Source organism: Betta splendens, chromosome 2 (genome assembly GCF_900634795.4).
Source record: "Betta splendens chromosome 2, fBetSpl5.4, whole genome shotgun sequence".
Classification (NCBI taxonomy): domain Eukaryota; kingdom Metazoa; phylum Chordata; class Actinopteri; order Anabantiformes; family Osphronemidae; genus Betta; species Betta splendens.
In genome coordinates, this window is record NC_040882.2 from 17,386,885 (window position 1) to 17,402,344 (window position 15,460).

General features: G+C 48.4%; 1 protein-coding gene across 1 annotated transcript in view; it reads left to right on the plus strand.

The window, feature by feature from the left end:
• nrxn2b (neurexin 2b) overlaps positions 1–15,460 on the plus strand; it is a 437,402-nt gene that overhangs the window by 46,176 nt on the left and 375,766 nt on the right. The window contains 1 exon segment of the mRNA XM_029166692.3: positions 11,047–12,426. Coding sequence (XP_029022525.1) covers positions 11,718–12,426 — 709 coding nt within the window. The 5' untranslated portion in view covers positions 11,047–11,717.

A 15,460-nucleotide genomic window follows, 5' to 3' on the forward strand; every position in this document is an offset into this window, starting at 1 on the left:
GCGTCTCTGTTTGTGGTTACGGCTCGGTGGAACTACCCCCAGTCTGATCATGTCCAGCTGTTTGTCCACTGCCTCCACTGTGGCTCGGCGGCCGCTGGCTCACTGTAGCGCCTCTGTGTCCTACAGGTGTCATTGAACCCCATTACCGGAGACGAGCTTGACTGGGTGTGCAAGACATCTCGACTCATTAGACGCAATGAAACCGGCGAGATTCCCATTTTCATGGCTTGCCTCATTTGCATATTGGCTGCAGATTTTCATGGTGTGCCTTTGTTTGACTGGCAGAATAAAAGTGACAGGAAATTGAGAGTAGATAATTCTCTAAATGACAAAGAACGTTGGGTAGACTTTAACATTGCATTAGCTGTTTAACTCACAAACAGCGTTCATTAGACATAACATCTAAATGATTAAAAATTTTAAAAAGATCATTCTCTAAAGCAGCATCTATGATTCCCTCTCCTACAGTAAAGCCTGCACTCTGCACTCTTAAGTCAAAGCTGTCAGAGCGAATTAATTTGCACTTACCACTTCTCTGTCTGTCTGTTACCTCATTTGTTAAATCCCTAATGAATATGATGTAGATGTTATGAATGTAGGATAGTAGATCCCTGCTCGGTGAAGCCTTGATGGCTGTTTGTAAACTGCAACGACCCACGAGGCCTTAGGTCTTAGTATGTCCAAATCCCAGGTCTGCTTTGTTGGTAGAACCAAAATCTCATGAGAACATCCAAATTGCATAAGTAATATCTTACATCCCTTCCAATAACTAACTTGATCTGACTTACCAGACATGTGAGGAGTGGCACATTATTGGGACATTACATTCATTCAGTTCAGTCGAACATGAGCAGGATGGTTGAACGAGTAACTACACACTGGAGACACACAGCTCTAGGTAACCTAGAGAAGACACGCATAGGCTAAAAAGTATTGGACCAAGCATAGAACCCTGTGGGACTCCAAAGCAGATTTTTGTGTGCAAGGAAGATTCGTCATTAACATTAGCTAATTGGAATCTATTCAACAAATCAGATTTAAACCATCCCATTGCTGTTCCTTAAAATCCTATGCTAGGTCCCAGTCTCTGTAAGAGAATGTAGAGATCTATTATATGAAATGCTGCAGAGGCTAACAGGACTATGCTGTTGTGCTATGATGTAATCTAAATCCTGACTGAAAATCCATGCACAGGTTATTTTTCCCATCTTCTTTATATCCTTATCCCCACACATGGTCTTGCTGTGAAGCTGATCATACTCCCCCCTGGCATCAAATCGTTGGTAAGTGCAAGTGTTGATTTGCAAAGGCAGCGCTCCTCAGTGACGCCGATGGCGTTGGTACAACTGATCCATTTTAGCTCTGGCCGTGCTTGATGCAGTCTTTCGTGGAAAGCACACTCCCGATGCTGTTCTCAAATCAGCCCCGCGCGCGTGAGTGTATAAGGTGTCAAGTCAAGTGAGCTATAGTGGTCATTTGCCAGCCATCATCCCTTCCTGTAAATCACAGCTCATCTGCAGTTCGCATCTCCGCCGTGCACCGCTGGTGCCGGGTCTTTTTTGGCTGCTCCCCTCTCATTCCCCTGCTCAGTCCCATGAGCTCCCAGAGGTGACAGGCAACGAATGAGGACACTCATTGTTACGCCAGCTAGAGCAAAGCCATGCATTTTTAATCCGCTTCGACACTAGTCCCTCTCTCCCTTTCCTCTCTCTCACACTACTGCATCCCTCCCCTGGAGAGGCGTTTCACCTGGGACCACAAGCCTCGGCGTCCTACCTGCCCCTGGTTGCTCGTGGGCACTTGTGCAGCGTGGCTGGGCTTCGGGGCTTTGTAGCTCGCATCAGTGGGAGAATGGGGCGAGGCGACGGGGTCCGCCCCTCGCTGACCTTCAGCCGCCACAAACGCTTCCCCTTATATCCAGTGTTGTCGGCTGTAGCATTGCTAGCTATTACACATCCAAACCCTTGACGGATAATTAGCGGGAATGCTTTTTATCTTTCTACTATGTGCCTTTACTGTAATGTAGCAGAGAAGACAAGACATTCCTGTACCTTTTCAGACCGTGGACCATAAATATACAAATTATTATATAATATAAAACTGCAATATTTCACAGTGTGGCTTTAAATATAGATTTATCCCTCCAGCTGGGATCTAAAACTAATGCAGTGTAATATAAAAACAGCGCTGAAAAACACTACCTTCATAAAGTATTTAACATTTATGATGGACAAAATAACAACACGATGAAAACCGCATCTTTTTCTATCTATTATAAACTTCCTAGCAAACCCTGAGATGAAAGAATATGATGCTTTAATAGTCACTTATTAATCACTTATGTTGATCGCTAAACGCTGAGCTGGGCCACCCGCTGATCAAGCAGCTTGCTGAACCCCCCCCATCCTTACTTCACCCCATCTCTATGGCGATCTCTCCCTGATGCTGCAGCCTCCACCGCCCCCCGCGCCTTCTTCCCCGCTACCTGAAGAGCGTGAATTAGCTCCAGCCTTCAATGGGGATCTGCCAGTAACGGAGCCTTTGTGTTTGTACTCTGAGCCGACGCCGTTTGAAATTGAATTGCATGTTCCGTCTCCACTCGCTTCCTCTCACCTTGCCGCTCCGGCTCCCCCCTATTATCTCACGCGCTCCCTGCTCCGCGCTGCGCACCCCGACGCGGGGACATGTCTCGGAATGCGGGCAGACATGCTTCCCGGCTCACTTCCAAGTCCCGGCTGTCTAATTTGCTGTACTCATATATTTAAACAGCAGCAACGTGTTGCATTCACGTCGCCATTGTTCCCAGTGCGCAGCTCCTCAACTCTCCCACCATGGCCCAGTTTGTTTCTAGAGCTGCCTGTGCACAAACTTGGTTACTGATGGCGTCTCCAGTTCATTCCCTCACCTCCCAGCACCGAGCTCCTTGGTCTCCCTCGCTTCACCTCCATCTGATCCACTCTCTTCCATCCTTCTCCCTCATTTCCTACTCGTGCTCTCATGATAACGGTCGAGCATGAAAGCGAGAGCTTGTTTGTGCTCACGGATGCCCCAGTTGGCTCCTTGCCTTTCCGCTGCTATTGTTGTGGAGGCTTAGTAGTGGTTAGCGGGCGCTTAAGAAGGTAAAAACCGTAGGAGGCTTGACAGGAACATGACAGAATACAGAGGGCGTGGGTTTATTTAGGGAGATTGAAACAGGAATACATGAACTAGCAGGTGGAGTGTGATAAATGATATATGATGGAATGCTTTCATATTCAAAGAGGAAAGAGGAGTAGACTGAAGGCTTCGCGCTGCAGAGGAGCCGGAGCTAAACACAACAACTCAGGTTGCTGATTAATTGTACATGTCAAAGCCAGATAACGCTTGACACGCAGATGCCTGCATGGGCCACAGGCTGAGAACCGTAGCCACCGCAGACCCGGCGTTTGACAGCTTCAGTCCGACTTCCACTTTATTTTTCTGTTTTTTAATCATTTTTTCATGCGCTGACATGCAGCGGCTTGACAGAAATTCATTGGCGTTGCCTGCAGCCAACATGTCACTTATCCACCAAATACCTCCCCAAACTCTCTTTGACAGTGACACTTTGTGTAAGGATTAAGGAGGGAAAGATGCAGACATGACGTTTTCACTCGCCCGTTTGACACCGCAAAAAAATAAAGAGCGGAGCGAAACAACAGCAATCAGGAGGGTTTGAAGAGGTCAGAGGTCAAGATGTGTGGTATCGATTTAAGGATTCTATTGGTCTGCTGACAATGTTTTAATCCAACTCGACTGTACCCGTCAAAATCTTCTTCTCTCTCATTAACTCACTGCAGTCGCAGCGCTGCCGTTTACCTGAATTATACAGTAGCGGGTTGTAGTAACTATGTAGTAACTCAGCCATATGGTGGAGGCCATTACCCCAGAGGGCTCTGACTGTAGCTGGCACAGGTGGCTCAGAGGAGCAAATACTGTAAGTCACCGAGAGTCAACTGTCACCGACAGTATAAAAATTGAAAAGCCCTTATTTGTTTTGTGCTGTGAATCTCTCGCTTAATGAAGGTGGCGCCGATGGTAAACCCTGCTGAAGGGCAGCGGTTTATCCGACGCTGATACGCGTCCTCCCGCTGTTATTCATCGCTGAGAAACGTGCGCATGAAACGGTCGGCCGGCGAACGTTCCCTTATTACCTGCGTAATTATCCGCGCCCTCGATTCTTTGGCTCCGGCGCATTCCAGCTACAGTGACCTTATTTCTCATGCGGTTCACACAAACACACCCACACAAAAGAATTAGCATATGAGTGCATGTACAAATTAAGCCTTTTTTTTTTTTTTTTTTAACCTAATCCTTTTCGGCGTTATTAATAAAAAGTGTTCATTTTTAAGGCCGCTCGCTTGCAGTGAGTGTGTAAGTGAGATGATGGCGCAGGTCGAGGATTCACCTCTGCCTTTCGGACGAGGAGGAAGAGCTCCAGGTCTCCAAACAAAGCCACGGCCGGGTTCTGGTGCCAACCAAACAGGCGTCGACCCGATCGGACGATAATCGCCATCACCGCCCTACTTCACTCAGCGCAACACCTGAGTCGAGCTCTCGCATTTACAAGGTCGCGGCCGTGGATGCTGCATTAATCGGCTTATCGCCTTTTTAGCTGTTCCACTGTGTTTCCGCAGTAAATCCTGAGGCGCCGGTGGGTTCAACTGCCTGAGAGACGGCCAGTGTAATTATTTTATTCCGGGGGTCATAATTTATGCTGTCTATAACATCCCCTGCGAGGTGTTGGGAGGGGGGGGTTGTGTTGGAGTTCAGGCCGAACGCTCAAAGACTTCCTCCCGCGTTTTCCGGGCCTTGTTTCAGAGCGAGCGCGGCGCTTACGTAATGCGATCCTCTCTTCTCAGCTGCAGCCAGGCTGCGTTTCCTTCTGCGCCCCTCTCTTCTGCTTAACCTACTTCCGCCCGGCGGCTCGCAGATGCGTGCGTATTCTGTCCCCGTTCTTCACAGCTCCGAGCGCGCGCACGCGCCGGGCCGCGCGTCGCCTCGCATCTTTTCAGGCCGAATTCTCGCCACTTTTTTTTTTTTTTTTTTGTGTGTGATTTGTGTGTGTTCTGACTCACAAAGCGGCACCGCGTGCCCGTGCGTGCTGCCCGCTCCCCGCGCCGCGGAGCCGAACTAAAGGGGACCTGAGTCACTGCTTTCAGAGGCGCATCAGCTCCATTTTGCATCAGTCGGTATTAGTTACCCCCCCTTCGCCTCCTCAATAGAGGCGAGAGCTGCAGAGAGGGATGGATGCGATACGGCAAACTGCACGCGGGGGGCGCCGGGTGAGAGGTCCTTTGTAAGACACCGCTTTCAGCCGAAGTGCCCGGATCAATATGCCATCATGAGACGCGCGCCGAGTGCGTTGAGGGGCCAGTAATGAGCTCTGCAAGTTTACAAGGGCTGTGAAATTAAACACATTGCTCACCTGCTGCAGATATCGGAGGGCCTCCAGTCGCAGCAATGATTCTGGAGCCCCGGCGTCCGGAGGAATTACCAAGCTCAAACTCTGAGGCTGATAATAGCTGCGGCTTTGGCTTGAATCACATTTAACACCAGTGTTTTTATGATCGCTGCAGAAAGCCCGGCGGACCGTCCCCTGAACTTAAACCGGCCTGTATTCCAGCACACATCAGCGTCAACGATATGTGAGGGAATTCAAGATGCTTTAACGCAAAACCCTCCGTGTAAACGCAAGCTTTGCTTCTCACCCAAAGCCCCCTCTCGCCCAAAACAATGTCCTCTGTGAGACAAGAGCAGTGGCTTATGGGTAAATGGAAGCTCCGAGAGTCTGGCTTCTTAAAATATAGGGCAGCCTCCCTAATAAGGTGCAAATATCAGGCCTGTGGCGTGAGCGCGGCAAATTGCTTTTTGACAGTATATTTAAGATGGTAATCGGCTGTCATTTACCACAACCAATTCCTGGCCAATATCTCGGCGTCCCTCCCCCTCCTGCTCACCGCCTTTTCTCTATGTCTGCTGTCATTCTCACTTTTCTCATTTCACATTCCTCAACGATTCTTTCATAATTTATTTTCCCCCATCGCTCCCACCAAAGTCAAAGTCATAAGCCGCAGGACTGCTTAAGCTACGCTTAAGGCAACGGGAGTCACACCTTCATATCCGCTGTATCTCTGCCTGTTAATTACATGCCAGCTGTGTAGTAATTGCTGTATTGTTTGCTTTACATTGTTTTGGGGTTTTTTTCTTAACTTGGCTTTTGCCCTGATATTGACATGTGCAAATGATTTTTTTCTCTAGATTAACTTCAGGCTACTTAAAGCTCAATATGTGCAACCAGCCCTTGATGTAATTTGCGCTGCTGTTGTGGTAGCGCCGGTCCCCTGATGGGATTATCAAGGTGTTAACAAATTAAAAGCACCTGCCAGACAAACCAAAGTCACTTTCCAATAACATTTACTGTACAGTAGATAGATATTTGATGTAGTAACTTATCGATTGGACTCAGATCACTAAAGCATGCGTCCCTCTATTCTCTTGGTTTGTCCATCAATGTTATGACGTTTTTTTTAGGTCGTCCTGAATCCTTGAAATGATGAATTTACACAAAATTAATAAACGTGAGATAATTGTAAGATCATTCGACTATTACTGCTCCTCTCTTTTTTATGTGTCATCAAATTAGTATTTGAACGCGTACTGAGGGTTTTATCAGTTCTCTTTTGGGGCGTTATTAAGTCCAGCACACAACGAACGCCTGCTGCTGAATGAGTGTCCTTTTTCTACCCTCTAGTCGACAATAGCTATAGAAACGGCCCTGCAGCGCAATGTTTCCTTCCTAAAATAGACACAATACCTCCGTCAGCCACACACTATCAGTTCCTCGCTCGTCATAGCAGGCACCAGCAGGTCCTCCTTTCTTACCCAGATGGTTCTTCCCCCGTCTGGTGGTGGAAAGCACAAAGGAAAGAGTGAGCATGTGTGTGTTTATGCGAAGGAGAAGGATTTGGAAGACGATGAGAAAGCAGAAAAAAAAACAAACACCACCTGCCAAGAACAGTGTGGAGCGAGTTTTTTTTTCTGTTCCGGTTCCTTTCTCCATCTCAAGCCGTACTCTCTTTCTTGTTGCCTCCCAAGCCTGTGTCTTCCCCATGTCTTGTCTCACTCTATCACTCCTCGTCCTCCTCGCTCTGTCTGTCTGTCTGTCTGCCTCGTCTTTCTTCCCCTCCCAGATAAGGCCGGCAGAGCTTCAGGCTGCTGAGCTGGTTAATTGGAACGGCAGAGTCTCGAGGCCTGGCCAGTGAGCCCTGTGAATCCTACCAAAACATCTCTAGGCACCAGGACAGTCACACGCATGCTGCTGGCGAGCACACACACACACACACACACACACACACACACACACACACACACACACACACACACACACACACACACACACACACACACACACACACACACACACACAAACACACACACTGAAGCGCCCGCATTCCCATACGCCCTCAGCAAACATTCTATATTTTGCGCATGCTCAGCATCTTACTGTACGGGGGGCACAGGTGGCAGCTTTCACTATCTTCCTCCAGCAAGCTTGGATAGGAAGCCCCTCACAGATATCTGAGGGCTTGTGCTGCAGACATACGGCTATGATGGTGCCCACTTACACCTCACCCTTGGCTACGAGTGGTCCCTCAATACATTAACGTGCACTGTTCACACGTCATTTAGCCGGGCTTTTTAACCAGCCGCACACCCCTAGCTTCTCATCTGGGCTAAATGCTGTTGACACTAACAATCAGAGCTAGTCATGGGGGGGAGAGGTGATCCACACACCTCTGTTAGCTCACAGTGACACAGAGCCGTTTCCCTCTCCATCAAGTGATCTGGAAATATTGATATATACAGTATTTTTGTCTTTTTACGCTTTGAAAGCGTTTTTAATTTCTTATTAAGACAATTGTCTTGTGCTGTATCTTTCTTTATTCTAGTGAGGTCTAATGAGTAAAGTTACCAGAACTGCTCTAAAAATAAAAAAAGCTATTCATTTTTTTTTCATAATTTTAAAGCCCAGGAATCACAGCCTTTATGACCTAATATTTAATTACAGTTAGCGTTATTCTTCATTACAGTGTTGCTTATGCTCAGTCTCCCGTCTCTTCGAGCTGCATTTGAATTTCCTTCTCCTTCTAACCGGGCACTTGTTTCACGACCCGCTGCATCCTGCAGCTTTTGTCCCCCGGCCTCGTTCGTCTCGGCTGTTACCTATCTCGCCACGTTTTGTTTTAATCCTTCCTCGCTATCTTGACCAGGAATATTAAAAGTGTCTCAGCGTGCCTCTGTGGTTAATTAGAACGCAGCAGCAGCAGCAGCAGCGGCCGCCGCAGCCTCACGCTGACGGATGGTTTGCCGCTGAGCTCCTCACAGGCCAGGATTAATGCCTGCCTCGCTGTGCCGCGTGGCTCTGCTTGTTTGCATGTGGAAACACTGTGTGTGCGGCATGCGCATATTTGTGCATAGGTAAATTATTTGCGTGCGTAAATATTTGTGCGAGCTACAGATCTATTATCCTCCTGTCTGGGTTATTGTACTGTATAAATATTTCATATGCTTCAGCTGTTTTTATTGCAGTTGAAAAGTGTTTTAGTGTCATATTTACAATTCTAAATAAGGCGTCGCCCCATAGGAGGAAAAGAGGGAAGAAGGCCCAGAGCTGAACTCTGTGGAGCTGCTGGTGTGTGTGTGTGTGTGTGTGTGTGTGTGTGGGTGGGGGGGCTTATGCAAACCACACTTTACCTGCCTGTGTGCTGTGTGAGAGTGTTTGCAGGAGAAGGAAGATGAAAGTCTGGCACAGCTTCACACAACAGGTGTAGTCTGGTCTGTGGGGAATCTGAGGATCTGGGGCCAAGGCGGGGCTCCGCAAGAGGTGGATTAAACACCTACGCGCACGTCTGTGAACAGGCATTCTGCACGTGTGCGCACACACACACACACCAACGCTGTACAGTAGTTATCATTTCACAACAAAAGCCACTTCTATCGTTAAAGGCACATTCAAACTCGAGACCTTTAACGTTATGTTATGTACGTCTGCAAATGAAAGATTTATTCTTGCTCGTTTCAAGATCCTCTGACAATTAACAGTAATAAGGGACTCATTATATTGTTTTTATTGAATATGACATGCGTATGCTGCAGATGTGCAGTATATACTGCATGGAGTCTTAGCAGAGTTGGAGTTTCTGTTGAGATTGTGGCTGCGTTCCCCACGGGCTGATGTTAGAGGAAATGGGTCGGAGTTGGCTCACATGACCGTGCTATTATCCCGAGGGCTGCAGAGCTCCGCTTGGAGAAGAAGTTGGGTCAGGGTGCACGAGGCTGGGTACAGATTGCTCTTTCAGTCAAGTTGCCCAGATCTATTGCAGCTTAGCCAGATGCCGGAAGCCCGAGCCGCGGCTCCTCCGGAGGCGAGAGCTGAGCCACATAGGCGTTATGTGTGACAAAAATCGTAATGCTAAATGCAGGCATGAATATAGATGAACGCAGCCTCCACACAGCTCCTATAAACACTGCGCTGTCACACAAGGACAGTTGCTTTGCCGGATCCAGACAGCTGCAAACGCAACTACAATCAATCACAACGTACACACACACACAACCCTCCCAGCTCTAGTTATCTCTTGAGGCTTGTTACGTTTCCTCAGTGTCCTTGGGATTTAATAGTAGCATCAGGCAAGCCCGCCAGTACCCCTAATAACTAGCACCATACATGGAGGATGCACTCAGACGCGGCGTAGTAAAACTTTATAAACACACCAGCAGGAAACACTGCTTCTCTCTGTAGCAGGAGAGAAGCTCTAACAAGAGTAAAGTAATGGATGGAGGCCCTGTACCCATAAGCAAGGCAGATGTGGTTAATAGAAGTGAAGCATGTCTGCACATTGGCGGGCGTCTGCATCCATAGGAACAGCTGTAGGTGCATAGTGTTCCATGGAATCACCTGCCCAGATGCGTCTCCTGCCTGTGAATAGAATGGCGCCTTTCACGCGCCGCTGTTAATGAGTCCTGTGAATCACACCTCTCAAACTTACAGTAACTAAGCGTGGCTGTGTACTGTAGGCGAGTGTGTAACCGAGGAAAGAACATGCACAGACGCACAGCGTGCTGTCACTCCACAGGCCAAAATGAAGCAGCCCAGCGTTTTCATTAGAGGTGTCTCATTCAGTTCATGCCAGCAGTTCGGCTGCGTGGATGTGTACGTACGCCGCACGCTGTAGGGTCTTGTTCAGCGGAGCCCAGCCCTCCGTTGCTTTGGTGCTTCCTCCGTTCCCTCCTCGTTCCCCCTCGTCTTCCTCCATCGACGCTAAGCCTCACCCATCTGCACGGTTATTACGCAGCCTTGCTGTCGAGATTTCCTTCCATCCTCCTCGCACGCCAGTGTCATTGTTGTCACTTTATAGCCGAGCAAGGCGGCACGAGGGAGCGCAGGGGAGGTGAGCCGGGCCGTAATTGTAGACTGTCTGTGATGGAAATTTAATCTCACTCAAGAAATAATGACTAAGGATTAGGTCGAGCCCCGGGGTCAAGACTAGCTATTCAGATAGCTATTGACTCTGCAGCCCTTCACTCCGAATCGCATTTTATTTAATGACGTGTGTGTTTGCATATGCATGAGTGTGTGTGTGGGGTCCCGAGGGGATGGGTGTGAGCTAATGAATGTAATCTGCAGCTGATTTGGTCAAAAAGTGCATATGTGCGACGGCTTTCTGCTCTGTACACATTCGACATTATGTGGAAGTTTAGTTCAGTGTTTGACATCATCGATAATGAACTGATGAAATGAGATGTCGGCTTTCGAATGCGGGAGAGTTGGGAAGTTTATTTTTAGCACTTAGGGTCTAAAACTGAGATGAAAGAAGAACATATGTAAACTATATAAACTACTATATATAATAATGGCTGAATAAATTGGTGTGAATGGGTCATAATCTTACATGGAGGTCTTTCGTTTTCTACTGTTTGGATGAAATTCACAGCTGTTTTCTTTTGTGTCTCTGTTCCTTCCAGATCCCAAAGTACCATTTTAACAATGGAGCCCATACCTGTGTGAAGCTTCGTGGTCCGTAAACCGCAGGAGGGTGACGCACTTGCTCTGACGCCATGAACGCATCACACGCCCCGGCGCACGCCACCGTTCGCGCCGCCCGCCTCTTTTGCTAATATCCTTATGCTCGCGCGCCCCATACGGAAAGATAACAATCGGATAACTCCTTCCTCGAGCTTTTGGCGGCAGCTCCGATTTCCTGGAAATTGCACTGAGATCTGGAATCAAGAAACAGAGAATCTATTTTTGGTCCAGAATAGACCAAGAGGCTTTTGAAGGAACGTCTGCGCTGAAATTATCATATTTCCCCATCTTTTTGCTCTCCTCCTACTCCTCATTCCTTTCCTCCAAACTCCCAGAGGCACCGACCGATGGAGAAGCGCAGGAGAGAGTCAGGATAAGGCCCAGAGTTAGCGCATCAGAGAGTCGGGCAGGAAAGTGCTTCGTCAGGAATTTGGAGCGAGGTCCCTGCGAGGATTGTTTTCACCAGCGCGCTCCACATCTCACTTCAGTGATAGTAGTAATTGCTGTTTACATTTCAAACCCGCTAGCCACCGTGCGGCCGCGCCTCGCCTCTAGAATTCCTTCCCGACACGGCAGAGAGTAGAGAAGGGGGCACCTGGGAGCTCGAAGCATGGCGGGAAGGCTGCGCCTCCTGTGCTGGCCCGTGTGGCCCCTGGCCGCCCTCAGCCTGCTCAGCGCGGCGGCGCTGGAGTTCGGCGGCGCGCCGGGCCAGTGGGCGCGCTACGGGCGCTGGGAGGCCGGCTCGGTGGGGGAGCTCAGCTTCAGCCTCAAGACCAACATCAGCAAAGCCTTGGTGCTGTACCTGGACGACGGCGGCAACTGCGACTTCCTGGAGCTGCTGATCGCGGGCGGGCGCCTCCAGCTGCGCTTCGCCATCCACTGCGCGGAGCCGGCCACGTTGCACATGGAGACGCGGGTGAACGACGACCGCTGGCACATGGTGCTGCTCACCCGCAACTTCCGCGCCACCCTCCTGATGGTGGACGCCGAGACCAAGGTGGCCGAGGTCAAGTCCAAGAGGAAGGAGATGGCGGTGGTCAGCGACCTCTTCGTGGGCGGGATCCCGCCCGACGTGCGCCTCTCCGCGCTCACGTCCAGCACGGTGAAGTACGAGCCGCCCTTTCTGGGCTTGATCTCCAACCTGAAGGTCGGGGAGATGCCGCCGACTTTGTTAAACAGCCAGGGCATTCAGAGCGACCTGGAGTACCTGTGCACCAAACAGAACCCCTGCTTCAACGGCGGCTTTTGCTCTATTCACTACGGAGAGGTCCACTGCGACTGCACCCACACCCGCTTTAAGGGGAAGTACTGCAAGGAAGGTAAGGACGCATCCCACTGCACATGCATCAGCCCCTCATCCACCCTCATCATGGTACTAAAGACTAATGTACAGCATCATTCTGCGTGCACTGCATGGTTATGATGGTACTGGACGCCTAAGGATCACATGCAGCCTGTTGAAATACATCTAAATTACACAGTGGCTTTAAAGCAGCCCCGCAACTGGCTTCTTGGAAAAGGGATTGAACATTTGACCCTTATGTCTAAGGCTTTCTTGGTTTTCATATGTATAAATTACTTTTTTGTAGCGAGGTCACATGTGGCTCGGTGTGAACGTGTTTGATATTTGAGCTGAGACCCAGTGCGGCCTAAAAGGAAAGAGGGTGAGATTCTTTCTGAAAGGAAAGCTTAAAGCAGATTTTTTGCTATTTCAATCTTCTATTGTCGGAATAGTCTTTAAAGAAATTGCTGCTACTAAAGGTTGAGTTGTTGGAGAAGAGATTATGTGACTCATGCGAGAATCGCAGATATAGCGCAGGTGCCTTTGAAAACAATATATAACATTCAGTGTTGTTTTCTTCTAATTCTCTTCCTCCATCTTCCTTCTTTCCAAGCCTTTTGTCTTTGGTGCAAACTCTGCTCCTGCCTCCGTTCGCTTGTGCGCTGTCAGCTCACGTCAAACTCGGTTCTGTTTTAAACCCCTGACTCCCTCCGTTACAGACACATCCCATTTCCATATCTATGGTTTCCCCCTCTCTCCTCCGTGCTCATCCATCTCTCTCCTTCTCTGCGTCCTGCAGCGCTTTCTTCACCCGCCTCCTACCTTCTCGTCTCAAGGCTATCTGGGCTTTCCATCTCTCTTCACCTCACCCCCCCCCCCCCCTCCCTGTCTCCCCCGTGTTCACTCCCTTACTCCACTTATCTCTCTTTCACCTTTAACCGCTGTCAGCACTTTCTGCTCCCGCCTCTCCTGCTCTCGCGCTTATCTCCCCCCTCTCTTTCTTTCATCCCGTCTGCGCCCCGGCACCGTGTGTGCGAGTTGTCTCCTGCCCTATGCAGCCATCACAAATCGCCCGCTCCCTCCCGATCATCTGTGACGCGGTTGAAAGCGTTCTGCGCCATTTCATTAGCACTACAGCCTCCGCGATAATAAAAGCAGCCCTGTTAGGTCCTGTACGCGTGTGATGAAACGACTCGTCGCTGCTGAATGTTGGAAAGGTAGATAACTACTCTGCAAGTAGCCGGTTGTTTGAAATGTAGAATTTTGTGACAGTGACAAATAAGCTTTGATAGCGTTGCTTTTAGGAGATGTGAAGGAATAAGGATAAATCTGCACTGGGCCATGCTGGATGGAAGCCTTGAGGTTGTTTGCATGTGGTGAGTGCAGAGCGGTTCGAACAGCGTGAGAGGCCGCTACTGTTCTGTGCTCTAAAGACGGCAAAGGAGCTGAATCCTTCCTTTTTTTTTTTTTTTTTTTTTTTGGAGAATGACTTATTGCTGTTCTGAAATCTTTTATCACAGCAAATAATCGCACTAGTGGACACAGCCATGTACATGTGCTGCAGGTGTGTCTTTTTCCCATTTCACAGTTGCTTTAATTCTTCAAACATTTTCTCACTGTCTGTGTGTGTGTGTGTGTGTGTGTGTGTGTGTGTGTGTGTGTGCATGTGTGTGTGTGTGTGTGTGTGCGTGTGTGTGTCAGATTGCCGTGTGCTTGCTGGAAGCAGATACTGCTGCCTGGCTCTTGGCTAAATTGAGAGCAGAATACCAATGCAGTGCTACAGGGACTGCAGGAAACATTTGTCCTTTAAAATGGAGAGGGAGGGAGAGTGTGAATAACAGAGGAAGGAGGAGAGAATGGAGACGGAGGAAGGGACAGGAGAGACAAAACGGGAGGAAATTGGATGGCGCGCGTCGTCTGGCCAACAGCGAGGAATAGAGAGGAGGCGAGAGCGAGGGGCCACGCCAATGTATTCATTTGCTCGGCGTTAATTTATTTCCAGAGATGTTCTTTGGTATGAGGCCTGTAAAGTGGGTCATTATGGCTGGCTGCCAGTGCAGCGGTGTATTTATTCCTTTTATCTAACACGTGGGTGGCAATGTAAAGGTCTCTCTCTTTTCCTCTTTCTCTTTGGTTGGCTTTAAGACACTTGAGATGTCTGTGCTAACAAACCCAAGCCTTGCTGTGTTATCTGTGCGGTGAAGGGCCCAGGTCAAAGACAAGCATGTTTTTAGAGGAGATGCTACGCTCTCAGTTCAGGGATATTGCTCCTGTTTTGTTGACTTGTGCGTTAGATGTTGTCTTGTCCCCTCGTGCTTTTGATTGGTTTTTGCGGATAACTGGTAATTTAGTTTTTTAAAATTTGGATTTCAAATTGTTTTTATTTATGTGTCGCAATATTCGGTCCATGACCATGAATCTACATTCAGTATAGTGAAATAAATTGTACAGGATGTGTTAAAAGTTCCCAACAGCTTTTCATGTGTATGTGGAGCACAAACACCACAGTGTGAATTACTGAAACAATAGATGTAATGGGCTTCATAAAAAATTGAACAGTTGTGTTTGATGGATACCAAATAATTATGGAAAACTGCAGGGCAAGCGAGAGGTCACAGGGAGCCAGGGCAGAAAAGAGCCTCTGTTTCCCATGTACTGTTAATATAGTCTGGTATTTAATATCCGATTGGACGGCTTCTGGACCATATTCTGAATCATTCTAATACAAAAGCACAATAAAGGTACATTTGAAAATCTTTTATGTACTGAGCTCATCAAAATAAGCCAGAGTTCATGTTGCTATTAAAACTTTAAAACTTCCGCCTACAGTTTGTTGGACTGTTTAGGGTAAATCTGTGTAAACGTAGTTATTAGCCTCAAAGTTGTCATTCTCTGTTTGCATGTTGTTGTTTGTTTGTTTGTTATGTGTATTAATTCTGCTACTCCTTTGGTCGACTCTATGTCTTGTTTATTTTAGTACCATTGATCTCAGCTGCTAGATGCTCTCCTCCTTGCTGACAGCCTTCAGCATCGATGCTAATGTTGCTCAGATGAAGGTGACGATTGAAGGT